At 48.9% G+C, this 25,591-nt stretch overlaps 5 protein-coding genes across 5 annotated transcripts; 3 read left to right on the forward strand and 2 right to left on the reverse strand.

Moving 5' to 3' along the window:
- Window positions 1-87: 87 nt before the first annotated feature.
- EI90DRAFT_3041062 (uncharacterized protein) lies at window positions 88-1,077 on the forward strand. Its single transcript, XM_039059062.1, has 3 exons — window positions 88-203; window positions 258-438; window positions 471-1,077. The coding sequence occupies exons 2-3, from the start codon at window positions 382-384 to the stop codon at window positions 663-665; spliced, it is 252 nt and encodes an 83-aa protein (XP_038920185.1). The 5' UTR covers window positions 88-203; window positions 258-381; the 3' UTR covers window positions 666-1,077.
- A 322-nt stretch (window positions 1,078-1,399) lies between these two features.
- Window positions 1,400-4,158, forward strand: EI90DRAFT_3013293 (uncharacterized protein; the record flags this gene model as incomplete). The annotated part of the gene is made up of 4 exons (XM_039056649.1): window positions 1,400-1,658; window positions 1,687-2,777; window positions 2,833-3,344; window positions 3,399-4,158. The coding sequence occupies 4 exons, from the start codon at window positions 1,400-1,402 to the stop codon at window positions 4,156-4,158; spliced, it is 2,622 nt and encodes an 873-aa protein (XP_038920186.1).
- Window positions 4,159-4,249: 91 nt separating this feature from the next.
- On the reverse strand, window positions 4,250-6,843 carry EI90DRAFT_3041067 (uncharacterized protein). The gene is made up of 4 exons (XM_039059063.1): window positions 6,263-6,843; window positions 6,089-6,137; window positions 5,499-6,032; window positions 4,250-5,437 (listed from the first exon to the last, which is right to left on the reverse strand). The coding sequence occupies exons 1-4, from the start codon at window positions 6,395-6,397 to the stop codon at window positions 4,344-4,346; spliced, it is 1,812 nt and encodes a 603-aa protein (XP_038920187.1). The 5' UTR covers window positions 6,398-6,843; the 3' UTR covers window positions 4,250-4,343.
- Window positions 6,844-8,962: 2,119 nt separating this feature from the next.
- EI90DRAFT_2832225 (uncharacterized protein) lies at window positions 8,963-9,331 on the reverse strand (the record flags this gene model as incomplete). The annotated part of the gene is made up of 1 exon (XM_039053627.1): window positions 8,963-9,331. A coding segment is annotated over one exon (369 nt), but the record flags the coding sequence as incomplete, so codon positions are not given.
- Window positions 9,332-20,650: 11,319 nt separating this feature from the next.
- EI90DRAFT_3041094 (uncharacterized protein) lies at window positions 20,651-25,542 on the forward strand. Its single transcript, XM_039059064.1, has 14 exons — window positions 20,651-20,915; window positions 20,989-21,162; window positions 21,237-21,674; window positions 21,744-22,187; window positions 22,239-22,538; window positions 22,591-22,785; window positions 22,835-22,984; window positions 23,033-23,238; window positions 23,289-23,826; window positions 23,880-24,416; window positions 24,467-24,620; window positions 24,674-24,839; window positions 24,891-24,941; window positions 24,991-25,542. Exons 1-14 carry the CDS (start codon window positions 20,658-20,660, stop codon window positions 25,100-25,102), a joined length of 3,723 nt encoding a protein of 1,240 aa, XP_038920189.1. The 5' UTR covers window positions 20,651-20,657; the 3' UTR covers window positions 25,103-25,542.
- Window positions 25,543-25,591: the final 49 nt, after the last annotated feature.

Below are 25,591 nucleotides of genomic sequence, written 5' to 3' on the forward strand. Positions count from 1 at the left end.
AATTTAGCCTGAATTATTAGCAGAACGTAGAGCTTTTGCAACGTTTGCTGGCTGCTGCTTTCATGACAGTCCGTTGCTCTCGATATCAAGAATGCTTGGGATTTAATGGAGGAACGAGATTAAATGAGACTTGTGTGCCCTGGGTCTTAGCACCTCGGTTTCCCTCGTGTCCGCCGCACACCTGGGACTTTTTCTGACCTCGCGTACGCTATACATACTTACGGCTCTTCGAATGCTAATCATTTGCGTGCGTTCAGTTTGTGTCCCTTATCATTTCACAGTATTTTCAGGTGTTTTTCGTCGCCTCTTTGATCGGGTACCTTGTTTCTTTTCTTTGCTCGTGTCCTGGTGGATCCTTCGGCCTCTGTGCGTTCGGCTTTAATGCGTTCGGCCCTCGTGCCTTCGCACTTGCGCTTCGGCCTCTGTGCCTGCTTTCATGTCAGCACTTTGCGTCCGTTGCCACGCATCAGCCTGTCTTCTTCTTCCGACTCTTTGGTTTTTTGTTAACAGTTCAACCATATATTTACGTCTTCGGTGCTTGCCTTTGCTCTCTTTCATTTCTCGGTTTCTTCCTTGTCGTTTGTACCTTCTCTTTCTTCTCTCCTCGACTGTTGCTGTCTTCTGTATTTTTCGCCTCCCCCACCACCATCCCCTGCACCACCTAAGATTACTCTTCTTGGGACGCTTGATATCTTAGTTTGTCGGGGTCGTCGCCACACTACCTCACTGTTCCAGGTCGCCCGTTGCGCACAAGCCGTCCATTTGTCCAGGATACTCCCATCGCAGATGTCCTGAACATTTTCAAGCACCATCATAAAGGATGGGACCCAGGCTAATGATTAAACACTCCTACGATACATGTAGCACGGGCAAACCAGGAAATTGATCGGTCATTAGTATAGTGTTGTCGCCCAAGAGGTACATATCAAGAAATGTGGTATGCATCAATCTGGTAACTGCTCGGCATAGACAATTGTGTGCAGGGTTACCTAATCGTAGCTATGTCTACTCTGGATTTGAAAGGTGAACCACACCATAATTGGGCTGCAGGAGTACCGAGGGACTAGAGAGCATGAGCAAAAAGATGTTTAATTCGCTTAGTAGAAGCCATGCATCCCTGCAGAACCGATCTTATTTCTCATATGCGTGGGATGCGATATATACCGTGATCAGAATAAGTAACATTGGCAGTGAATATATAGAATATACACGTTCAACTACCGGGTAGTTTCACTTTCGTTCAAATGAGCGCTCCGCTGCCGAAGAAAGGAACGCAAACAATGGGGGAGGTTCGGAGGTGCAGTACAACCGTGGCTTTGAGTTCAAGATGAAGGGCACTTGCCGATCGCTCCAAGGACATGCGATGGATCTGAACGACCTCTCTCGTGCCCCGTGATCCATGCTGTCTGCAAGCTCGTCCTCAGAGAAAATACAAACGCATCTCTACCAATCATTCCTCAAGGGCTCAACGTCGGATGTTTCACTGAAATGTGTCGCACAGACTTGGTCCTGCGTCTACGCGCTCCATCGCGTCATTCTCATTCAAGGTGGATTTTTCAATTCGCTTTTTAGTGGTAGCTGGAGAGAAGGATCACGAGATAGAGACTACCTTAACATTATTCAGATTACCTTTGAGGACCCAAACATCACCAGGGCTGGTTCGTGGCTCCTGACGTTGTCAACCAGCTTCGCTGAACCCTTTCCCTGCCAACTTAGCTTTCGAAGTATGCCTGTCGCGTCTGTATGGTGGAGGTCCCGAACTGTCTCTTTCGCCTCACTTACAACCATCTATTTCGCACCCATTGACACAATCATACCCCAACCCACCACCCGAGCATGTCCCCCCGGAAGGTCACCACCCAGCCACGCCCCGTTTCCTTTTATCACTTCTGGCAACGGCTACATATCTATCTATGCCAAATGTGGCATCCCAAGCTCTCAACCTCATAATGCAGTCTATTGGTCCATTCACAATAATGCGTTATCTAAACTTTGCCATCGGGAAAGGGATCGGTGAGGAGTTACCTAACGATCGGCCCACCGCCGTAGGGTTAGACAATGTCGGGAAACCAGTTCTTGCTAGGGAAATGCACCATAGAGCGTCCTCAGCTGCACGCCAAAGTTTCAAACACTCCCCTTCCAGTAGCACTGTCAGCTACAAGCAGCGAAGCTTCGGCAAGGATAGCATCAGCGAATCCGTCCTGAAGGCGCAAGGCATCATTCCGGATGAAGACGACGCGATGACGATACCAGATAATATATCTTACATCACCATTGGGACTCAAGATGATAATGAAGGCATCATGACATCGACTGCACCCCATTACTTCTATGGGACCATAGGCAACCTTATTGGGGAGGCGTGCGCGACGTGGCTTTGCAGGTGGGGAATAGATATGTTTCATTGGGAACAGGTGATTCATGCCGCGGAGAAAGCAGGCGAGAACGCGCCGCCTTCCTCTCCCGCATGTTTACCAAGTGGCCAACGATTTCCCCTCATTACTGCACAAACTCTCGTTTCATTGAGGGCTTTAAATTCACCATACGGCACTCATCCTGTCATCTGGGGCCCCCAAGGTTTGTCAGTACAATGGATCAGGGCGATTATATCGAGCGATTCATTCTTTGTACCTAACGAGTTTGAGCGGTATGCCTTTGCTTCCCAGGTGTATCGCTTCCGTCGGTTGTTGACCGTAGAGGCTGGAATGAGCGCGAGTCTTGACGACCAATGCGAATGGGATCTGCTATTTAAGACAGGTATTTATTACACGCACATGGTAGGATGCGGTTGCCAGCACTTTCGCTTTTCTGTCTTATCTGTAATTCTGCCAGACTTTCGACCAATTACGGGAGATCGAGAGAGATCGCTTGGTCCGTCTCCAAGATCTTGCTCTCGCACATTGGAAACAATCACTTTTCCGAAGTGTCATTACTGCTAGGCCAAACAATGGGGTTGCTAGCTCTCCTGGAGCGAATGCCTCCACGGCCTCCCGAGAGCTAGGCATTGCAATCACTGCAAACGAGATTCGGGCCTTACTTGAGGAAAATGGGGATTCGAACCAGGAGGTATCCCAGAAGCCTTACTTCCCTGTGCTAGAAGACACCTCTTCAAGAACGGGAGATTATCTTTCCACTGCTGGTAGCGGACCAGCCGATTATATGCCTAATCTCATGACAGCCTGGGAGCAAGGTGATATGACTCCTAAGCCTGGCAGTAAAACTCCTAGGAGGGCAGCAGATGAAAGCACATTCTTTGGAGTTGCCAATGTAGTGAAGACAGCGAAGGTAATTGCAAAAGAGGATGTGGCTGGTACTCAAAAATGGACGGAGTATGAGCCAATTCGGTGTGTCGGTCAATGGTCCTTCTGCATTCAAAGCTCTAACGACGCATTCCCCAGATTCTCGTGCGAGTGGTGGGGTGTGGAGAATCTCAAAGAAAAGTCCAGAATGCACAGTACCACGATCGCTTATGCTGGAAGTTTCTACAACGTTTACCTCCAAGTGGTCCGTCGAAAAGGTGTACAGCTCGGGCTGTACCTAAGTCGCCAGAGTATTGTCGATCCTATACCTGTTGCCTCGTCCCCTCCAGGAGTCCATGATCGACCGCACACGTTATCTATGCCAAACTCGCTATCCAGAACTCTGATGTTACCCACACTCCAAATATCGACCCGAGTGAGTCACCTCACAGGGGCGGTGTCCACCTCTCCTCCAACCCCGGCATCACCCCTAACACCGGATAGCACTCTCATAAATTCACCGCTCTCTCATGCCTCATCCATTCCTAATCTTCAATCCTCGTCGCTGGCGACTGCGTACATGTCCGCCTTCCGCGCTTCATCTCCGGGAAGCTCAACTACACCCCGAGCGGAATATAGAGATCCCCGTCCAGTGTTGAGAGCTTACTTCAGCATCATGAGCCTGAGTGCGACAGGGACGAGTATGACGACGTTCAGCTCGAGTCCGGACGATTTCGGAGTCTCCCAGAGTTGGGGATGGAAGAGTGGAACATGTCTGGAGATCCCTGTCACAGAGAACACGTCAGAAAATGAAAGCGTGGACGTTGGGGAGCAAGGGGTTTTGGTCATCCCAGCCATTGCGCAGTGGAAAAGAGAACTCCATAGTGTGCGGGCGACGGTTATGATCGGCGTTGTATAGTGGTTTTTCTATTCTTTTCTTTTCTTCTCCACATCAGAATCTGTCACGAGTTTGATTGCCAGACTTCATGCCCAGCATCCTTACTCCACTCACAGGGCTTTCTAAAATACTCCAGGATTTTTTAGATGGATTAGTTTTTACATCGTGTAAAAGATCGGAAGTTACTCTATGTCACAACAAACATGTCACGGTAACCAATCTATTCGTCCATTCACCCCTTCAGCCCTGAAGATCCCGTTCTCCACGACATTCAAAGCTGATGTGACACATGCTTCCAACAGGGGTATCCCGGGATGGGCGTACGACCCACAAAACCAAATTCCTGAGAATGTTGTGGCGTCGTCACCCCCCCCAAATACGGCTTCAGATCTTCCCCTCGATTGTGCTGTGTCATCCTCATTTTGAGCGTGTAGTTTTCCAACGCCTTGAAGTCTTCCTAGTCTTCTCCTCCGCTTTCTCGAGAAGAAAAAGGGCCAGTCTCTGACGTTGAATTTGATGCCTAAGATTGGGAGGTGGACTGAACATCCACTCCAGTGAAATAAGGATTCATACTCTTCTATCATCAGGCTGCGCTGCGCCAACTTGGATCGAGGAGTGAGGACTGCTCGTTCAAGCCTAGCAATTGATAGGATCGTTGATTTGTGTGGTGGAATGATAGGATTCGTGGTTTGATAAATACCCGTCCACGAGGAACGATGGGTTTCACCCATTCTGTGCGTATCGGATTTATAGACAATGTGTGTGGCCATCGTACATGACGGAGGCACGCACGAGAGATCTGCGCTTGAATTGCTCTTAACTGACCTGGGGAAGTATTGTGACACTGGAGAAGCAGCACTGGCTAAATTCAGGTCCCTCTGATCACTTGGATGGCTAGGAATGAAGCGATCATCTGTATGATTGATCACGGTGTTCGGTACGTATTTGAATGTATTTAAGCATTCCATCTGGGCGTCCACCACCCTTCTTCGTAGGGATTTGGGGGGAAGAGTGGAGCGATACGCCCCTAGGATACGTGATGCACTGTTTGCTTGGGTAGCAAATACAATATGATCGAAACCTGAAATCGACCGAGTTGAAGGAACCTCTGACGAATGCGATGATTCTTCGAAGATAATCTTGGCGGTACCTGGATTTCGAGGATCGTCGCATATCGAAGTAATGGTAGATGAGAGATGAATATTCTGAGGCTCGAGAGGCCCTACTAATCTGGCGATAGCGTCCCGCACTCCATTCGTAACGACATAATGGTTCGTGAAATGCGTACGCCAGATGTATTCTAATCACGTGTGGAACGGCTTAGCGAGTTCCGCGGTCTGAGAAAATGTGATCCGACAAACCTAAAATTTCTGGAGCAGGATGTTGATAGATATCTTCTTCTGCGGCCGTACAAAGCGCAGAAAATAAGGGGCGGACAATGGAGCGAATAAACTCTAACCAAGCGATATCCGCTTTCGTCCACCTGGTAAGAGGCCCGCGGGGGGTAGTTCTTAATGCCCAGTCCCCAAAAGTCTCGGTGCTGTCCTTTGAATAAAAAATGGGGCAAGAAAGAATGGCCAGGCGAATGAAGTTGAACAGGTACAGTAATGCTGACAAGGCGAAGAGAAAGAGGAATGGAAGTGTTATGCTAAGGAATTGTAGCATAACAACGCAGTAGTTCATTTGCGATTGTATTGGAGCCCTAGCGCGACGTCGCGATGGAACGCTTATGCCGCCAAGAGCTGATCTACCGTTATAAAGGAACCATGGTTGCAGGGATAATGAATTGTCAGTTGAAGAGGTTGGGTGGAGATTCGAGAAGGAGTATGAGAAGTTCGCTGTACGAAAGGCGACTCCGAGGTGCGTGTAGAGAGCAAGAAGGAAAGGATAGTAACCTGGCAACAAGGATTTCAGTATTCGTGAAAGTCACTTGGGCGGCGGAGGCACTTGCCTCCTTGAAATGATCTCATAGGCACATCAACTCTCAACTCAACCGAATCCTTCGTCAAGAAGGTAGAGAGATGGAGTTGAGTCCATCCCAATTGTTGAAGCCTGAGTGGAGCAAATATGGAGAAATATAGCGTTATTCCTTGTGTATGCGCTGAATGAAATGATGGAAATCCACCTTCTCGAAGAGGTGGACCTCAAAACGCGTCCGGGTGTCGTCAACGGTTGTGGAAAGTAAATACGCTGAAGTTAGACCAGCGAGTCCGGAGCCAATGACGGCGACTTTGACGACTCGAACGCCACCTGGTATCATCCTGGGAGCTTTAGAGAGTGCTCAAGAGCCTTTCGGCGAGTCCAGAACGTCCAGCGACGTGAGAACTGAGGTGTAACTGAGGCACGGAGTTTGATCGAGGTAAAATCCCGTGACAACCATGTGGGAACAGTTGGTCAGCCCAGTCAAAGCTCCAACCAGTTAAGCCAATAGCCCAACAAGTCCCTCTCCGTGGGGGTTTCTAGAGATTATTAGAGGAGATATCGGGATTAGGGAACAGACTCTCATGAGGCATCTTCGGTTTTTCCGGTTTGCAGGGGTCCCAACGGGATGTGCAGTTCTACTTACTATCTAGCCAGTGAGGCCGAAAAGGCGCAGAGCCGAGGGTGGACTTGAGCGCGGAAAAGCTCTGGTGACTCGTGACCTCGATAATTTTCGATCGACATGAACAGCCCCGAATCGACTAGGGCAATAACGCGCAAGATTAATTAATGACGCCGTTTTCAAGTCTTTCATGGACATTGGCTCACATGCTTGCTTTTTGAACGACCCGTTTATGCGTTCCATGCCGCGACGAGATCTTATCTCCGAGTGATGCCAAGTGCCTTCTTTCCCGATCAAATGATCACAATCGAGCGCGGAACGACAATTCTTGCTCATGTCCCAACTTGTGTTGCCATTCATGAATCATGACTGGGCGATGGGACAGACAGCTGTAATTGAATCATGACGAAACGTTACCGTGCATGTACCCGTTAACCTGGGATTCCCGCATCGGTCGAGGTATGCATGGTCGCAAGACAATCTTCCCCGATGGTGATTAAAATGAGCTGTGTGCTAACGCCAGGTCTGGAAGCCAGGAATCTTATATTCTGCTCGAGTCACTAAAATGCTCCAAGGCTTGTTTGTTTGTTTGTTTTATTCTGGATATTTAACCTGCAGAGCTTCAGGCTGCTCACAAGAGCGCCAAGGGCAGGGGTCTCGAGAAAAATACACGCAAATAAAGTAAAAATAACAGATAAGTCCGATCTGAGAACACTCGTCCTTCTTCGTCCGAATGAAACCCAAACCATATTCCCCTGGTGAGTCGTCACTTACAGATGTTCGGATATTGTGTTACGGGTGCCAAGATGGGAGGGGTTCCGCTTCACAAGCGGACGTTATCTCTCGGGTTTACTCCGTTGTCTCCTAAATAGTGTTTTTCTTTTCGTATGCCCCACTCTCATTTAAGAATTCTGCCACTCGCTTGATCCCCTCTTCCTTCCCCAGGAGGTCTGCAAGGTTCAGAATCCCGTCTTTGTCTCGTAGGACGTCTCGGTGGTCGGAGTACAGAGGGCATTCCATGAGGATGTGCTCTCGTGTCTCGATGGGTGTGCCGCAGCGGCAGCTTGGGTCTTCGCTAGGTAGGAATCGCTGGTAGTATTGGCCTAGGAAAGCATGTCCGGTGCGTAGTTGGACCAGGCGGCTGAAAGTTTTGCGGCTGAGAGTCCTAAAGTGTTTGGAAGGGGAGATTTGTGGCCCGATGCCATTGCAAAGGTAGTATTCTGAACGTCTGAATTGGACAGGGTCAGTATTCCAACGTTGGGTCCACTCAGTTTTAAGTCGACGTTTGTTAATGTTCCGCATGAATGCTGCCGATGATTCAAAAGGGTAGTCGGAGGGGAGGAGTGTACCTTCTTTCGCCAGTGAGTCGGCAAGGTCATTCCCTTTGATGTTTTCGTGTCCTGGTACCCATTTGATTTCAATTCGGCAGAGGGGACGTTCATCGAGTATCTTCAGAATGACTTCGCGGAAGCGTAGGGTTTGGTGGATGTCTAGCCCAGGAGAGGTTGCCAGAATACGTTGCAGTGCGCCAGTGTTGTCTGAGTAGAATGACAGTGATAGGTCGCTCTCCTTGGGGACGTTGTTGTCGAGCCAAGAGACGAGGAATTCTGAACCTTGCGCGAGACCCTCCATCTCTGCGTCGTAGACCTCTACCCTCGCTCCTGTCCCTCCTTTTCCCTTGAGAATAACGTTGCCGCATTGGTAGGCTGCGAACCCGTATCCCGATCTTCGGACACCCTGGTCAATCACAAGTGATCCGTCAGTATACAGATTAATGTGAGACTCATCCAAATTCCTTCTCTTTAGTTCCTTTTTATGCTCCTTCGCCCATAACTTCCTCGCGGATATGCCTGGTTCGTTTTCTGGCACTTCAACTCGGAGTCTGTCGTTCAGGTCGTCGATAGTCCTTGCCCATGGTGGTTCTGGCCATAAGGTTGTTGGTTCCATTTCTGAATCGATTTCTTTTGCCATTCTCCATATTTGAGTACAGTTTTTGTCTTTTTCTTTTCTTTCTTTTTGTTTTTGTCTGTTTTGGAATTTTCTTCTTTTCGGGTGAGGTATAGGGATTGGGGGGTTATTTGTGTCGGATGGGATGAATATTTGTTTGTCGGGGGGTAGGCGAGATAAGATTGGGTTGTCTGTGTCGAGTCTAGCGAAGCGGAGGGCTGAGCGTCGTACTATGTAGTCTAGGGTTAGGTCAATGGGGGGGATGCTACATTCAAGTTGCATTGCGTAGGTCGGAGATGTGTGGAAAGCACCCGAGATGAAACGGAGGGCGATGTTTTGAATGCGTGATAGCATATGTGTGTGCAACTTCTTATTACGCCACCACGTTGAGGCTCCATAAGTCAGCATGGGAATGATAGCGCCGAGATAGATTAGGCGCCTTTGGACCTGGTGCATGCCGCCGATAGAGTTTCCTAAGATGGTCAGAGCATTAGCTGCCTTTGCGGCTTTTGCACACACTTTCCGGACATGGGGTGTGAATGAGAGTTTCGAGTCCCAGGTGATGCCGAGCCATTTCATTTCTCTAGAGTGTTGAATTGTGAAGCTTTGGCGCGTGCCCCGTGTGGGGATGCGGAGGTCTAGGTGTGGTTGTTTGGAGCGTGTGAAATGAATGAGGCCGGTCTTTGCTGGGTCGAGTGAGAGGCCTCTGTCTTTAGTCCATTTTTCGGCAGCTAGGTAGGAGTATCGAGCAAGTTTAATGTTAGTTTCTATGGACTTGGAAATGATTAAGATGTTGCCATCGTCGACATAGAGAGTTGTGTTAGTTGGTTTAGGGGAGTGGGCGAGAATAGAGTTTTTGGTTCTGGAAGGGAGGTTGTGGGTTTTGGTGGCCGAGTTAATTGTTTCAATTAGAGGGGCTGAGAAGTAGGCAGCTAGAATAGGCGAGACACAACTTCCTTGAGGGATACCAGTGAGGGTGGGTCTCATCGCATCTTTGTGGCCATCTAGGATAAGAGCAGTACGTCGGTCGCTGAGAAACGAGGCCACCCATTTGACTATAGGGAGTGGGATGTTTTTGTTGCGTAGAGTATTGAGCAGGTGTGGGTGGGAGACGAAGTCGAAGAAGCCGGTGATATCAAAGGTGAGTGAAGTCGCTGTGAGTTTATGGTTGAGTGCAGCCTCGATGTCATGGACAGTGGAGAGTGTGGCATCTTCAGCTGATCTGCCTTTCATTCCTCCGAATTGTGTGACCGGTAAGAGTTCGTGTTGGCTAGCATAATATGAGAGACGGTTAGCAATGACTCTTTCGATAACCTTTCCTAGGACCTCCAGAAGCTGGATAGGTCTATAGGAGCGTGGTTGCGTGTAGTCTGGTTTGTTAGGTTTACGCAATGTGACCACCAGGGCATCGTGGAAGGATGCAGGGTGATAGCCGGTTTCGATGGCCGCTTGAACAATGGCTGTGAGTTCCCTCTCAGCAACACTCCAGGCCAGTTTGTATGCTATTCCGCATAGTTCGCTGGGTCCTGGGGCATTGTATGATGCTGCCTTGAACAGCGCACGTTTAACTTCGCCTTTTGTGACAGGATGCCACGTGATATCTGAGGATTTGTGTTCCAGGTTCACTATGGGAGGATTTAGTATGGTGGGAGGGCGGGGGAGAAGGTGCATGCGGAGGGTATGACATTTATCAGGGAATGAGGTGGCTGGGGGAGTGTTGTCGCCACGGGAGATGTGTGGAGTCAGGTAATTTCTGGATCCTGAGGCCCAGCGTACTAGTGGCCAGAAGTTAGAGTTATTAGTGTCTTTTGCGAGTTCAGCATAGAAAGTCCTTTTAGTTTTCCTGAAGAGTCTTTTGAAGGTGGCCCTAGCATGCTTCAGATTGTTTTGGGTGTGTTCTGAGATAGCACCCGTGAGCGATTTTTCAACACGTGATTCTTCTCTGGTGTTGACAATTTTCATCCTTGCTTCGGTGAGTTCAATGGTCCAGAAGGGTTTAGCATGGCGGTAGGGTTTTCTCCTGGGGCAGTGTTCTTCTGCTGCATCTAGAATGTAGTTCTGGAGTTTCCCTACTGCTGTGTCGATGTCTGATTGGCTGGGAGAAGAGGTGCGCCAGTTGAGAATAGGGGAGAAAGTGTTTCTATACTCTAGAGTGTTCGATCTGAGTTTGCTTTCGATAGAATTGACAAAGTCAATTTGTTTGAGTTTTCTCCACATGAACTTGTGAAAGTTAGGGGCCGAGGGTTGTGTGTCGCCGATTTTCAGACTGAAGATGCTGGCGAAGTGGTCGGAGCCGCAGTTATTAGATGAGTCAAGTGTCCAGTGGGCTAGGGTGTTGCGTTGAGTTGCCATCTCATTAGTAAATGTGAGGTCAAGTGCAGATTCAGAGTTGCCGTCATGAGAAACTCTAGTAGTTTGGTTCCAGTCATTGACTAAGTTGAGGCCATTCTCATGAGTCCATTCTGCTGTCCGTGTGTCGCGTTGGCTGGCATAGCGGTTGTTAGGCACAAGGTTAAAGTCTGGGTGGTGGGTGTTCCAGTCACCCGTCAGTATGGTTGGGATCAGTGGGTCAGGTGAGGTAGCGCAGAGTGTGTCGACTGAGTAGAGATCCGAGTCTGGGATGTGTTGGTTATAGATGTTATATATGCGGATTGTGTTGTTGTTATGGCAAGGGGAGATATCTAAGACCTGAATGTCGAGATGATCTATGATGTCTGTTCGGGGGGTGAGTATTAGTTCTGAGTTCTGGCGAAGGTATGCAAAGACTCTAGGTCTTTCTCCTTCTTTAATTGTTTTGGTTGTTGGTAAAATTGGGGTCCAGCCGGCGAGATTGCAGGAGATCCAAGTGTCATTGGGGCGTCCCCACCAGGGTTCTTGAATGAGTATAATGTCGAAAACGGTGTGGGGATGGGTGGATGCAACGTGAAGTGCCGAGGTATGGATAATTGGGGACCTGGCTACGTTAAGACTAAAAATGTTAATAAGGTGGGGTTTTCTGTTCATTGGGAGGTCCCCAGGTTGCTTGCTGCAGCGCTGGTGTCCATCTCAACATCTGTACCTTCTTGGGTTGCTGGGGGGGAGGGTTAGCGGGCTGGGTGGAGTCCGCTTTGTTGATGTTTCTCGAGTTTCGTCCCGGAACTTTGATCAGCAATTTTGGTGGTGGGATGCCGAGTTTTTTCCTGTAGACCATGCAGTTTCTGTCATTATATTCGTGGGGTTGGCCACAGTTGATACATTTGGCTGGCACGTCTTCAGGATGTTCCATGGTCGAGTGTTCCTCGTCCGTACACTTGAGGCATCTCATGCCGGTGCAGTCCGTTGTGCGGTGGTTGAGTGAGCCGCATAGGCCACAGTAGAAAGCTCTCCTTCTTTCTTCAAAAGGCGAAGTAGTGCATCGATTACCTAGGCATAGGAAACAACCTGCTTCTAGAAAACGCATCGCTTTCTCATGGGAGTCATATGTGAAGACGAGTGTCGAGTTGTCCTTATCGCGCGATCTAACTAGCCAAGAGGGAACTCGCTCAGGTGAGTATAGTTCATCCCAGTCATTGTAGTTATTACGTAGAATAGATAGGATAGCTTCCGGGGTGTAATTGATGATCATGCCACCATCTGAGGAGCGCATTGGGACATTGTCTAGTTTAACCTTGAAAAGCTGCTTGTCTGGGAAACCTTGGAAGGATTCAATCGTGTTCTCGGGGTCGAGTACTTCCATAATCGTCGTCGTAAAGTCAGCAAGATCCGTTGCCAGAGTTTTTCCTGCTCCAGTCAGTACCACGTTGTCGGTCGTAGTCATGGCTATGTCCATCACGCTAAAATTAGGATCAAGTCCAGCATGCCAAAGGGCATTGTTGACACAGTTGATTTTTTCTGGTCCAAACTTGCGGTTTCTGATTGGAAGTTTCTGCACAGAGGAAATAATTAAGCGGGCAGGGTGGTTCCTGTCTGTGGGGCAGGAGGGTGTGCGGGGAGGTGGCATGGACTTCTTAGCAGGTCTCTTAGGTTGTGTAGCGGTGGGGTTAGTTCGGGCAACTTGAGCATATGAGTTTACGTGTTTTGGAGCGTGGATAGAGTCTTTGACGGTTGGGAAGTTCAGCTGGTTGATAGGTGATTGTAGGTCAAGAGGGGCTGGGAGCGGGGTTGGTGTGGGGACGTAGTTGACAGCTTTGGCTAGTTCGAGTTGTTTAGCTAAAGAGGCATTGGTTTCGGTAAGCGTTTTGGCCATAGAAATGGCGTCGTTTAGGGCTTTCTGAGCGTCAGGGTTGGGGGGAGCGGATCCTAGCGGCGGGTTTGGAAATGCTCCAAGGCCTAGCGTAACAGAGCGAATACATTTGGAGACAGGTAAACCGTGGAATTTCAATGCTCCATTGCAAGTTCTCCATGCAGTTTCGGTGAGAATGATCTATTCACCAAATGACAATATTGCAGGTACATAGATCAATGATATTCCGAACCACATACATGATTAGACCCATGTGGTAATGATATCGAATTCGCGACGAATTTCCCAAGTCGCAAGTGCAGTCCCGTGGCAAATTGACATCGTCCAAGAGGGTGGCTATGCAAGATTTTGGAGCGTCTGCATAACAGAATTCATCCTGGTGGACGCCAGCTCGCTGGCCGGCCTTTCGATCGTCCTATACTGACCCATCCCAGTCCCAGTCCCAGTGAGTACGTTATGTTTAGTCTTACAACTCGCAATTCCCCTTACTACGAGTCCAGCCCCCACTAGAAGGCGGAACTGCCCCTTACGAAGACGAATCCTGATTAAGGACCGCAGTGATTCTTTCTAGTACTTTCATTTCGAGATTTCGATGGAGCATTCAATTTCAGGTCCCGATGTTTTCAGCGGTGAGATCGTTCCGTGTGGTGCCAGTGACGCCAAAAACAACACCGATGCACCCATTCGTTCCCTTCCAGATGAGGTTCTCTCACATATATTCGAGCTCGGGACTGACTCCACTGCTTGGGAGAGCTACAGCGATGCACTCAAGGCCTTTGGCCTTGTCTCGTCTCGTTGGTATCAGATTATTGTTTCAACACCCCGACTTTGGCGTGTGATCATCTTCCGCTACAATCGAATCAGCCGCTTATACCCCAGTCCGACCACTTTACAACGTCACCTTGATCGCTCAAAAAATGTGTCGCTCGACCTGACCGTTAATCTCTTGGAAGTAACAAACTTCCCAGTTGCAGACGTGTTGATGCTTGCTCAGCTCCTTAAGCCACATCTTTTTCGATGCTCTACTTGTAATATTCTTGCGACCTCTATATTCTATCTGCGCGCCTTCTTTCCCCTTCCTCATATGCCTCTCCTCAAAACCTTCCAATTTTGCGGCGACAGCCCGTATACACATGCGTCAGACTTCCCCATTCCCGTTTTTGACGCGGATGACGACACACGTTTCTCGGGTGATTCGATTAAAGAACTCACCTTCCACAGCCGCAACATGCTTAACATAGAATTCCCTGAGCACTGCACGGCCGTACGGAAATTAGATATATTGGTGGACAAATGTAAACTTTTGGAATGGATCTTCAAGTACTTGAATAACTGCTTGGACCTTGAAGAACTAGCGATATGGCATCCGGACCTACACGACCTTGCGTTGCAACGTTCCCGTCTGCGTAATAACTCGACCTTGCTGTCGGACCCATTAGCTGCTCCGCTACTGCCTTCCCTTCGCTGCCTCCGCTTTCATCGCACGGTGCCATTCACTGCGCTTAGATTCGCTGAAATGCCCACACTTGAAGAGTTGAAAGTCACGCTGGGTAGCCATTGGCGTACGATTTGGGCGCAACCATCCCAGCCCCAATTCCTACCTTCTTTTCCTCTTTCATCGTGCACATTTCCTTCTCTCCGTATACTCGACATATCAGGCTCATACACACTTGAGGAATTCACAAACCTCACATCCGGGCCAAACCTGGAGGAGATACGTTTAAGTGGAAATGACTGGAATTCGAGTCATATGGCATTGAATAGTTTAGTAGGTCGTGTGTGCAGTGCACGGTCACGGCTGGAGGGTTCGGTTGGAGGGGCTGGGATGATGCCAATGACGGCGGACTTGATCCATGCCAGAGGAAGGGGGGTGAAATGGATGGACAAGAAAACACTGAACTGAGGAGGTTCAACACCAGTAACCCCATTTCTGCGCCCTTCAGGTGTATCACACCGGCGATGCCGATGTCCAACCTCCGGGTGCTGAATCTCGAACACTCAGCCTTCCTTTGCCGTTCTACTCCTTCCGAGTCCAAGTTACTTCCACCCTCATCACGTTTTAAACATGTCGGTGCGGAGTTCAGAAGTGTGGTGGTTCCCGTGTTAAGGAGTCTGTTGGACGCTATGCCAGAACTGACTGTGGAGTTTACAAAGGGGGATCTTGGAAAGATTTACTTCAGAAGCATGCCTTCTCCGACACGACCTCTCCAACCGGTGTGGCCCATTGGAGTTGACAAGGCTGATCGCGCGTTGGGGAATCATCAGGATAATAACTCCTATATGAATTTGCGGCAACGCTCCATAAAGTTGGAGATGGAGATCAAGACGTTTCGAAACGAGTATGGTGGTCAGAGAGTGAGGTGGACTGGAAGCTAAACGGGTTGTGTCGTGATATTGTTATTCAGATTATATGTATGTAGTTCTATGACCTTTTCATTCGCACGTTGTAAACTCTTTGGCCATTGACACACACACTTTGCAAAAAGACACCACGAGGGCATACGTACCTTCTCTGTTTGTATGTTGTGCGGCAGCTGCCGCTGATGATATTTCTTATTGCGACTCGCTTCATGCGCCACGTTACGATAGACATGAATTAAGACTTCCCTTAGTAATTTTAGGCTCACAGTTCATGCGCGGGGCCAACAGCCTATTGTAGGATGTCAAACGATGTCTGATCAATAGTGCATGGGATCCCAAACACATATGGTCATGAGATAAAATCGCGCGCACTGATGCCCTAGATCAAGGTTGAGGTGGGGCTGACTTAGTGTCTTGCGGGACAGAAATCAGCACTCCGTGTTCTGATATTCGATGGACCAGGAAACCACAGCATTCGTGAGAATGATAGGCTCCTCCGAGTAAGTCGAGTAAAACGGAAGGCGCACCTCCCATCATTACAAAATATAGAAATCGATCCAATTCGCATCTGCTTCGAGTGGCACATGCATTGAACGGTCCACAAACATCACAAGTGAAGATTATCGGTCAGTTGTCAGGTAGGCCAAGGCTCACCCAATGCTTCTTTCTCCGACTCAGTTCCCACAGGGAAGTAAGTCGCGGTTCGTCGCGTCGGTCCTCCTGCGAACATAGCACGAGCATGCATCCGACCGAGGGTCGAAACATGTGAAGAGTCCAAGGCTTCTTGCCAAGGAATCGAAGAAGGGAACCCAGCTGACTAAAACTAAACAGGTGGAGGTGCCAGAGTCGACGATTTGCGAGTTAACATCCACGACAACTGCTCGGTACAATATCGGACCAAGGATCAATGATCTAGCGAGGGAAAATGCAAAAGGGAGGCTAAAAAAGGCGGGCTGTCATCATAGGGGAAGATGGCTGTATCACGCTGTTTTCGACCATCCGAGGAGCTACTGGTCCAGCAGCGGACCAAAGACGTGCTGGACGAATGCAAGGGAGCTTCCAAGTTTACAATTCAGTTTGGCAACTCTTCACACATAAGGCAAAGGTCGTGACAACAAACTGCCTCAATACAACAGACGGGCTCTCCCCTTGATCTTTCAAGTCGACTCATAAGCATCATTCTGGCTCATAATGGGGTGGGATGGACTCACCTTGCCTCACGATGGGGGAAAGAGCCTCTCGTTGGCTGTCTGTGTTTCAGGGGATACAGGCAATACGTCTGTCTCAAACCGCTATAAGTATCCTGTATAAAGGAACGGCGGACTGTTAAGTAATGTCATGACTTGCCCCCCCTCGTTTCTGGGAGACTCCTGGAGCCTTCTCTCGATCTGGTGGATTCGTGCAGCCCAGCACCAGTGATATCACAAGGCCAATGTAATCAGGCCGACCTTCAGTTCTTGATAATCACCTCCTAACCTAGTTATCCTGTAGAATGTACGACGTGTGTCAGAAGACTGACTGTGTTTCGATTGCTGGTTCTTTTGCTCCAATGATTTGAAGTACTGGAATGCCAAGACCAGGCTCATTGGCAACTGGACATCACCAACAGTGGTTCATGAGGAGGTGCCTTCATGGATTTGTACTGATGCGCTCATCTGCAGCAAGAAATGAGTGGCAAGAGAACGTGGACTAGTAGCATAAACTGATGCTGGCTTGTGTCGCTTGCGAGAATGACACGATGATGCGTTGTGTGTATGGAAAAACTTGCGTCAGTCTTGATCGGTGACTCAAAAGACCATATTTACCAACTGCATGACGCGAACGCCCCAAATGCATCTAGGGGAACTATGCGAACACTGAGAACAAAGGCACTGTCGCCAATCTGACGTGCCTTAATATAGTTGATTGACTAGGAACTATTGGGTTATTCTAGTCCTGGGCGAAGCGCGTGCCAGGCGCCAATGTGGGACAAGTTGACGAAAGGCGTGCAATGATTTGGCCCGGGCTCGATTTTGCGCGTGTCAAAACGTCCACAGTGGACATGTAAGGTGCCTAAGAATGCAGGCCGCTCAACTACGAAAACCTGACAGAGCGGATGTCGTGGAGGCCGATGGCCAGGTTTGGGTGCAGGGATTGTGTCATCCATCGCGAATATCGATGATACACTGTGGGAGACGCGAGCCAGATCCACGAGAGAGAGTGTGTGCGTGTCTTACGAGTTGTGAAACGCATAGGAGGGCAACCCGCCACACCGTAGATCACCATTAAGCGACCACGAGATTTTTCACCGAGTTAAAAATCCTCACTACTCATTACTTCCTTGGTCCTGGTGTCTCCTCAGCTCTTGTGTTTGGTGATTTGGGGGCGAATGGTGCCACCTCTGACCCAATTCGGGTCTTCCTGCCGTTGTCGGAACACGCGCCTGACTCACGCTTTTGGCACATCAGTACCTGGGAACGTGTGGGAACAAAGATTCCTCATTTGTCAGGATACCTTTACCGGAATTCTCGGGAGTTGTTATTTTTTCCCGCAATTCCGATTCTCCAAACGGAATTCCCGAGAGCTCACGCTGAACTATGCGTCTTCTCGTCCTATCATCACGATTCACCGCTTGTCCTTCTAAGACACCCCTTCAAACCAATCCTACCCCAAAGCTGCAGTCTTTAAGTTCGCAAGTTCGCTCCGGTGGAACCAACAAAAACACTCAATTGCGACTAAATAGGTGGCGAATATCTGGAGATACTGGATCTGAAATATCGCATTTTGGGAGTCTTTCTGATCAACTCAGGTGCTCATGCTGCTGCATCTTACGGAATTATTGATCGCAACAATCACAATGTGTCTCCAACATGCAGCGCTTTCTGGCGAAAGCGCAGCATGAAATCAGCTGTATTGAGCTCATCTACGGGTGCCTCGGTGCAGTTGTGGACGGAGTCTCCACGTTCAGCTCTTTGTCCGTGCGTGGATTTGTCATAACATCCATACATTCTGAATGCCATTAATCGGACCTGCGTTCAATAATCACAAGCCATTCAGGTGCAGCATAATTGTTTCCTGACTAAATCAACTTGTCCTCGAACAGAACCCCACTTTCCCGCCTGTTCTCTCCTTACCCCGTCCCTCCATATCACACCCTCGGTACTTGTAGCGGCATATCTTACGAGCGTTTTCTAGTTCAAATGAGGCCAAACGATGCATGGACGACCGAGTTGTAGCGTCAGCCGGGGATCTGATATCAAGTTTTTCTTTTGTTTCACAATTCAGCGCTAAATTGGCACCTGGCAGCTGCCGTGAAGAAGGGTCTGAATTGGCCAGAAAGCTATAAAAGAAAGGCTTGAGGGCGTTGTCCTTTTGTCAACTTCACCCTTCCCCTTCACTTGCAGCTCTCATCTCTCCACCAGCCTGTCCATGCTCGCAAAGTCCCCACCAATTTGTTACTATTCACTCCGCCTCTATCCAACAACACCCTCCACAACCCTCTCCCCACCAATTAGCTACTACCACCATCCATTCCACGTCACGACCTCGCCGCCACTACGCTATATACCCTGGATCCCAGCATGACCGTGCTGGTGACTCCCCTTGCCACTTAGTTACTATTACCATCTACTCCGTCTCCACGTTGGGACACCCATCATTATGCTCCTAGCCCAGCACAAGTGTGCTGGCATCCTCCCATCACCACCGACACTATCCCCACCTTGGGACGTGGGGATTCCTCCACCACTTATTCATGTTGAGCACCACTACAAGATTAGGTGGTGTTCCCACAGCGTCCATGTATACATTGCGGAGTGGTCATCACACCACCCCGCTCCTCAGTTTGGTTTTTCACACAGGTGTACGTTGTTTGATTCACCATTAATAAATCCATTACTGACTTGAACCATCTTGCATCTAGATGCATCGTATTTTTTGGGGGGTGGGGCACCCTATCGGGGCGCTGATCATTTGATCAGCGTCGGTATGATCATGTTCCCGCGAGTGCTTGCACTCGTTGATCGTGCCCCTTTCCTGTCTTGGGTGGGTATCCATTCTGGTGATGGTGCCCGCCCAGCAGTCAAGGCCGTAAGTACCATCTTCCTTGCTGTGTGCTCGACCATTCTGAGATCCTCACATTTGTAGGGAGTTTACGTTCCTTCGATGCTATGATGAGATGTTTGTGTCTCAATCCTGGTGAGTGTCAGATGAAGGTCGCATCGACCCCATCCTGATGAGTTGTCTTTCAGTGTCAGCTGGCAATGTTATCCATCCGTTTCTTCGTGTGATGTTTCAATCTCAGCTTGTAACAAAAATATTGTAGCAAAATATCAATACAACCCATAGTTGATAGTAATCGCATTGTATGATGCGGAATCAAATGATGGAGACGACTTTAGTACGCCCGTGCGCTGCTGTCACGACCTGTCTCGAGACAGAGATGGATTGAATTATCAAGGAAGGGAACTGCATCGTTTTCTTCCATACTGTAGGCAGATTATCTTTCTTCGTAAGTTTGTGATGGACACTCCCCCACCACCTGTAGTGACAGGCTGAAATAATTTATTTAGATCACCGTTTGTGGCGTTCACAACACTGACATCAGCCCGAGGGCTGAGACTTCTTCCTGGATGTTAATGGCAAGAGCGACCTGACGCCGATGCATACATTCATGCCCTTCCGGGTGAACCCCTCTCGTATATGTTTGAACTTCGGGTCGACTCCATTTCCTGGGAGAACTACAGCGGCCGGCACGCTAGGAGCTTTCGGCCTTGTCTCGTCTTGGTGGCACCAAGTGGTTGTTTCGACACCCCAACTTTGGCGTATAATCGTCTTCTGTTATAGTCGAATCAAGCGCTCATACTCCAGTTTGGCCGCTCTTCAGCGTTACCTTGACCACTCCAAAAATGCATCACTTAACTGTTGATTTCCTGGACACGTTGATGATGGGGAGAGCGCATCCAATTCAGTGTGGAGATCTGACACTACTGTCAGTAAGCTAGGAACGAATGAGTAGCCGATGGACAATGTGGTAGTTTCGTAGGCAGGTTACCAGCTTCTATTAGTATAGAGTGGTTTCGGTGCTACACGCGTACGGGCATATTTGAGGACTTGAGGACCGAGAAGATGCACCGTAATGCCAGTTCTGGTGGCAGGCGCGGTGTCCGGCGTGCGAAGTTATATGTTGAATGACTAGACATGTCACATTCGGGTGCGGCTACGATCATCATCATCGTGATCCATGCAGACTGTCACTGGATGATAATCTTAGAGGATGGGAATTTCACTTGGGTTTGCGGTTTTCAAGTCAATGATGTTGTATGCTGCCCTGCGCTTAGCCAATTTGCACCTCTCCTGCTCGTCATTCTGTTGCTGTGCGATAAACCCATCACTGCGGTCACCTGACCAGTGTGGGAAGGTATCAGTAGGCTCGTGGCGGTGCAGTTGCTCTAAAAGTCTTTGATTTCAATGCCTAAACGCCAATGGAACAAAGAAGACAATAAGGGAGGCTCCCCGCATAAGAAGAGGAAGGCCATCGGGTCTAAGGATACAAGACCCACCATCTCTGATTCTCCAACCCAGAAGATCGTGTCGAGCTCGAATGCAGCCCTGACAAATGACGAAGCAGTGAATTTTCCTCGAGGGGGTGGTTCTGGTTTATCGAAGTTTGAGCTAAAGGTTATACGTTCTCAAGCATCTAGAGATGTTGAGCAAGCACTTGTGAAGGTATGTGCATTTTGTTTCTCGCTCTGTGTGTCTGTGGCTGCTGCTCAACTCATTGGATTACTTGCTTTGGCAGAGTTCTTCGTCGAGGAGTGAGAAGAATAAAATGCGGTTGTTAGCTGCAGCGCAAAAGGCGTTCAATGCCAAGGATACTGATAAGGGTCAAGCAACTATAGCCGCACCAGTCCTTCCGGAGGACGACCTTGTTAATGATAGTCACGTCGGGAAGATCCATCAACTTGGGTTTGAGGTAAGCCCAATATACTTTGCTTCACTGGCTTCATATTGAGCCATCAAATGCTACTGCTATTACGCCACCTTCAGAATATTTCCGTTGGACACTCGGTGCTCTGTCAGGTGACATTCATACATCCACTGGCCCTGATCGCATCTCTTCCCAACGGGTTAACGGGCCATATACCAATCACACAAATATCACCCACTTTGACTCATTTACTCGTGAAACGACGCGAACTGCTGCAGAACGCAGTGGACATTAACGATAACGCAGAAACGGATGGCGACGACGAAACGAAGGAGTTGCCTCATTTGTCCGAAATGTTCTCGATAAGGCAGTATATACCGGCCGTGGTGACTGGACTGCATGGTCCTGGCCAAACGGTCACAGCCAGTGGGAAGGATTTGCAGTTCTTGTACGAAATTTCAGATGAAAACGTGAAGGGCTGCGCCCGAATTGAGCTGAGTATCGCACCGGATATAGTGAATGAAGGAGTTTCGGACCGTGATGTAGTTGAAGGCTCAGTGAGTGACCCACTCTATGCATATCTCTGTTGCCGAGTGTATTTTTACTCACTGGACATTCTTCCCCAGCTTCTTTCGGGTGCAATCAAATCGGTAGAGGATCATGGATATATTGTCGATTTTGGCATAAACTCTCTCTCAGGATTCCTTCCTAACCAGGTGACTCCTGCCGTTGCACCAGTCGACTCACTGTCCCCAGTACAGAACGATGAGGATGGTGTACGGCTTTTCAAGGGTCAAGTTCTGTTCATTCGCGTTATTTCCATTGCGCCCAACCGTCGTATCGCTACCCTTGCGTTATCATCTTTAGGATCATCTACAGTGATTACCGATGTCTCGCAGCGTTCATCAATAATCCCAGGGTCACTCGTATCAGGACGCATTACTTCGATGCATCCAGACGGTTTGGTGCTTCAAATTTGTTCTCGATTTGGTGGCACTGTAACTCTTTATCACACGGGGTCACCCAACGAAATCAAGGATCTTGAAGAAACGTTCAAGTTAGAGAAAAGCGTATGTCATTATTTGCTATTACACTTAGCTAATCGTCACAGCTTCTATTAGTTGGGTGCACGCATCCTGTGGAAATCTTCAAAGACCTTTGGTGTTTCTCTGTTGCCTCACATCCTTGCTCTCGAGCCTGCCACAGTTTCACAACACGCTGTAACCCGCCCGGGCAACGCGCGGAAGGCAGCATCGAAAATTCGCGAGGAGCCCAGTCCCACCAAGGTAGCCCTTGGTGTCGCATATCCGATTGGAGCGATCCTTGAGCATGTTTCGGTAATCAGAGTAAATAGCACCGGTCTCGCTTGCGAAATAGTGGACAAGCAAGGGCGATCACTGGGAGTACCTTGCGATGCTCATGTGAGTTTTTGTACCCTCAAACCTTGAGAGATCTGATAATTGTTCAATATAGATGTCGAATATCTCGTCTACGGAAATCGCTTCTCTCTCTAGCACTTCGGGTCCCTATAAACTTGGGAGTAGACACAAGGCTCGTGTTATAAGTATATCACATATAGAAGGTCTCCTTCTAGTTTCCTTAAAAGAGAGTGATATCAAGCAAGCACACTTCTCCATGTCGGATGTCAGAGTGGGTGAGATTGTCGAGGTACGTAGGTCGATGCCATTCCGAGACATTTCACGTACATATTCTTTAGGTCACAATAAAATCAATTTCCACTACTGGCATAGTTGGGTCAATTTCCGATACGCTACCTGACGTTACGATTCCGCCACTTCATTATGCAGATGTCCCCCCGGAAAAACTGGAGACCCGGTTCAAGATCGGAGAAATCGAGAAAGGAAGGGTAAGAAGATTGGATATGGCATTTTAAGGTGACTGATCCTTGTTCCAGGTACTGACTGTTGATCCGGGGAATGGTCGCATCACACTCACTTTCAAGGAAACATTGCTGAGCACAGACCTCCCCCTCATAATGTCCGTTGGGGATGTCCAAAAAGGGATGCTTTCTCATGGCGTGATACTGCATGTGGGACAAAAGTCCGCTTCGGTCGCTTACTTTGGAGGTGTGAAAGCAATCATACCGATCAACGAGGCTGGGTACGTCAAAATGCAGCAAACTATGCCATTTTCTGTTCTCACTTTAGCAGAGACGAGCCCCTTACTCTGGGGCAAATTGTGAGAACGCGAGTCATTCGTGTAGATCAGGAAACAGTCATCGCAAGTGTCCGTCGAGCAGCCCCAAAGTTCTCCCTTCCCTCTGACGTCGCTACCATCCCCGTCGGCTCTCCCGTTCATGGGAGAGTATCGGAAATATTGTCGCAAAGGATAATGATAAACTTAGAGCCGTCAGGTGTACGAGCGTTGGCACGGATCGGGCGCCTCTCTCGGACCTGGGGACTTACTCCCGAAGCCGTAAAGGACAGTGTTAAGATTGGAGATGAGCTTGACAATCTCAAAGTCGTGGACACGAACAGCACAAAAGGATTCGTTGTTGTGGAGGCCACTGCTGACACCACCCCAATCCGCAAGGGTACTGAACAACCGAGCACTCATGTCGCGGCCGAGGAGGTGGGATTTTCGGGCCCCACCGCCTTGGATGCTGAGCGAGAGGAGGCTGACCACTCGCGCAGTGGAGATGATCAGCGAATACCAAAATCGGATGGAATGCCAAGTTTACCGGGTGTTGTAGGTCTTCAACTCTCTTGCATATGATCAAATATCCATATTCCCGTTCACAGGTCCGGAGTGAGGAAGGTGGAGACAATTTCCCTTTGGCCCCTTTGCAAATCGAAAGTGGATTCAATTGGGGCCGACCATCGACTTCGAATGACGTGGGTGTCGAATCAAGTTCTGAAGAGGAGGATGCGGATGCGGAAACTCGCGATGCTAAATCTCGGAAAAAACGGCGAAAGAAGATCCAGATGGACATGACGGTGGAGATGCTCACCAAGACTCCGCAATCCACCGCGGATTTTGAAAGGGTGCTTCTCGGTTCACCCAACTCCTCTTTCCTTTGGATTCAATTCATGTCATTCCAACTTCAGTTGTCTGAAGTTGAGAAAGCCCGACAAATTGCCCGTCGAGCGCTCAATACAATCAATTTCCGTGAGGGAAAGGAGAAGCTTAATGTTTGGATTGCTTATCTCAATCTTGAAATTACTTTCGGCACAAACGAAACAATGGAAGCCGTATTCGCTGATGCTTGCCGGTACAACGATTCGAAAACCGTGCACCTACGTTTTGCCGCCATATTGGATGGCATACAGAAGCATGAGGTGGGTTCAAAGTAACACGTTTGAGTCAAGCGATGAACGCCCGTTCACAGAAAGCCGAAGATATTTACAAGCGTGCGGCGAAGAAATTTAGCCGAAGCTCCAAAGTCTATACTCTCCTTACCGAACATTATCTCAAGAAGGGTATGTTTAACGAGGCTCGAAATCTTCTCCCTCGCAGCCTCAAAAATCTGGAGAAGAGGAAACGTAGGCTACCTACCCCCCATACCTTTTTTGGTCCCTTACTCACCTCCCCGCAGATCTCAAGACAATCTTAAGGACAGCCCAACTCGAGTACAGCTGTGGAGAACCTGAACGGGGGAGAACACTCTTTGAGGGGATCGTCGACTCTTATCCTAAACGGCTCGACCTCTGGTCGGTATACATTGACATGGAGGCATCAAAGCGGAATATGGATTTTATTAGGTGAGTGCAGTGTCAAGCGTTCTATTTGGCTCTTGAGCTCTGCCCCCCAAGGTTGCTCTTCGACCGTATTTTGTCCCAAAAGTTAAACAATGTGAAAGCGAAGTAAGTTCTACTTGTCCTTGAAACGCACAATGCTGAGACTGTGCTGTAGGAACACCTTTAAGAAATGGTTAGCCCTGGAGAAGAGGGTAGGGACTAAAGAGGGCGAAGATGCAGTCAAATCCCGTGCCATTGCTTGGACTCAGTCCTCAACTGGGTCATAAGTACACAAAAATAAAAACGCAGGTACTAGTTATACATTAGGAATGGGTAATATGAGTCTGAGCATGATGAAATTCCGAAGAAATGCCGCGAAATGAGTGACTAGACGATAGCTGGATACGTGTCTGGAGCCAGAAACAAGCGGAAGAGGGTGAAAGCTAAGGAGAGTGAAGGATCACTATCGGGGAGACTTATTTCGTAATAAGGAGTGTGCATGAGATGGTGGTTCTAAATGACTAAGGCGACGCGAATTTGACGACGCTGCGAGCCAGTCGTCCAATTCATTAGACAGAGCGTCGAAAGCCTCCGCATTCTCGGAGGTGGGGTGGATACTTGACCCTCCGGACAGTTGTATGTCTCCGCCTCGAGATATCCCAGGCTGGTCGACGTCCAACAGCAAACCTATGCGTTGCTGTAGTAATTCATTTTCACGCTTGAGAGCTGCGTTGGCATTGTGGAGTTGTTCTGCAAGGGTCTCGCTACGTCCTTGC

Source organism: Cantharellus anzutake, assembly GCF_015039405.1.
Source record: "Cantharellus anzutake strain C23 chromosome Unknown EI90scaffold_8, whole genome shotgun sequence".
Lineage (NCBI taxonomy): Eukaryota > Fungi > Basidiomycota > Agaricomycetes > Cantharellales > Hydnaceae > Cantharellus > Cantharellus anzutake.

Excerpts from the sequence above, each read along its gene's own strand:
- EI90DRAFT_3041062 (XM_039059062.1), top strand. The coding sequence starts at position 382 with ATGCGTTCGGCCCTCGTGCCTTCGCACTTGCGCTTCGGCCTCTGTGCC. Across the intron at positions 439-470 it reads GCCTCTGTGCCTGCTTTCAT|CCTGTCTTCTTCTTCCGACT; the intron begins GTCAGCACTTTG and ends GCCACGCATCAG.
- EI90DRAFT_3041067 (XM_039059063.1), bottom strand. The coding sequence starts at position 6,397 with ATGATACCAGGTGGCGTTCGAGTCGTCAAAGTCGCCGTCATTGGCTCC. Across the intron at positions 6,033-6,088 it reads TATGAGATCATTTCAAGGAG|GTTACTATCCTTTCCTTCTT; the intron begins GCAAGTGCCTCC and ends CCTTGTTGCCAG. Across the intron at positions 5,438-5,498 it reads TCCTGCTCCAGAAATTTTAG|AATACATCTGGCGTACGCAT; the intron begins GTTTGTCGGATC and ends ACACGTGATTAG.
- EI90DRAFT_3041094 (XM_039059064.1), top strand. The coding sequence starts at position 20,658 with ATGCCTAAACGCCAATGGAACAAAGAAGACAATAAGGGAGGCTCCCCG. Across the intron at positions 21,675-21,743 it reads GTGATGTAGTTGAAGGCTCA|CTTCTTTCGGGTGCAATCAA; the intron begins GTGAGTGACCCA and ends ATTCTTCCCCAG. Across the intron at positions 22,188-22,238 it reads CGTTCAAGTTAGAGAAAAGC|TTGGGTGCACGCATCCTGTG; the intron begins GTATGTCATTAT and ends AGCTTCTATTAG.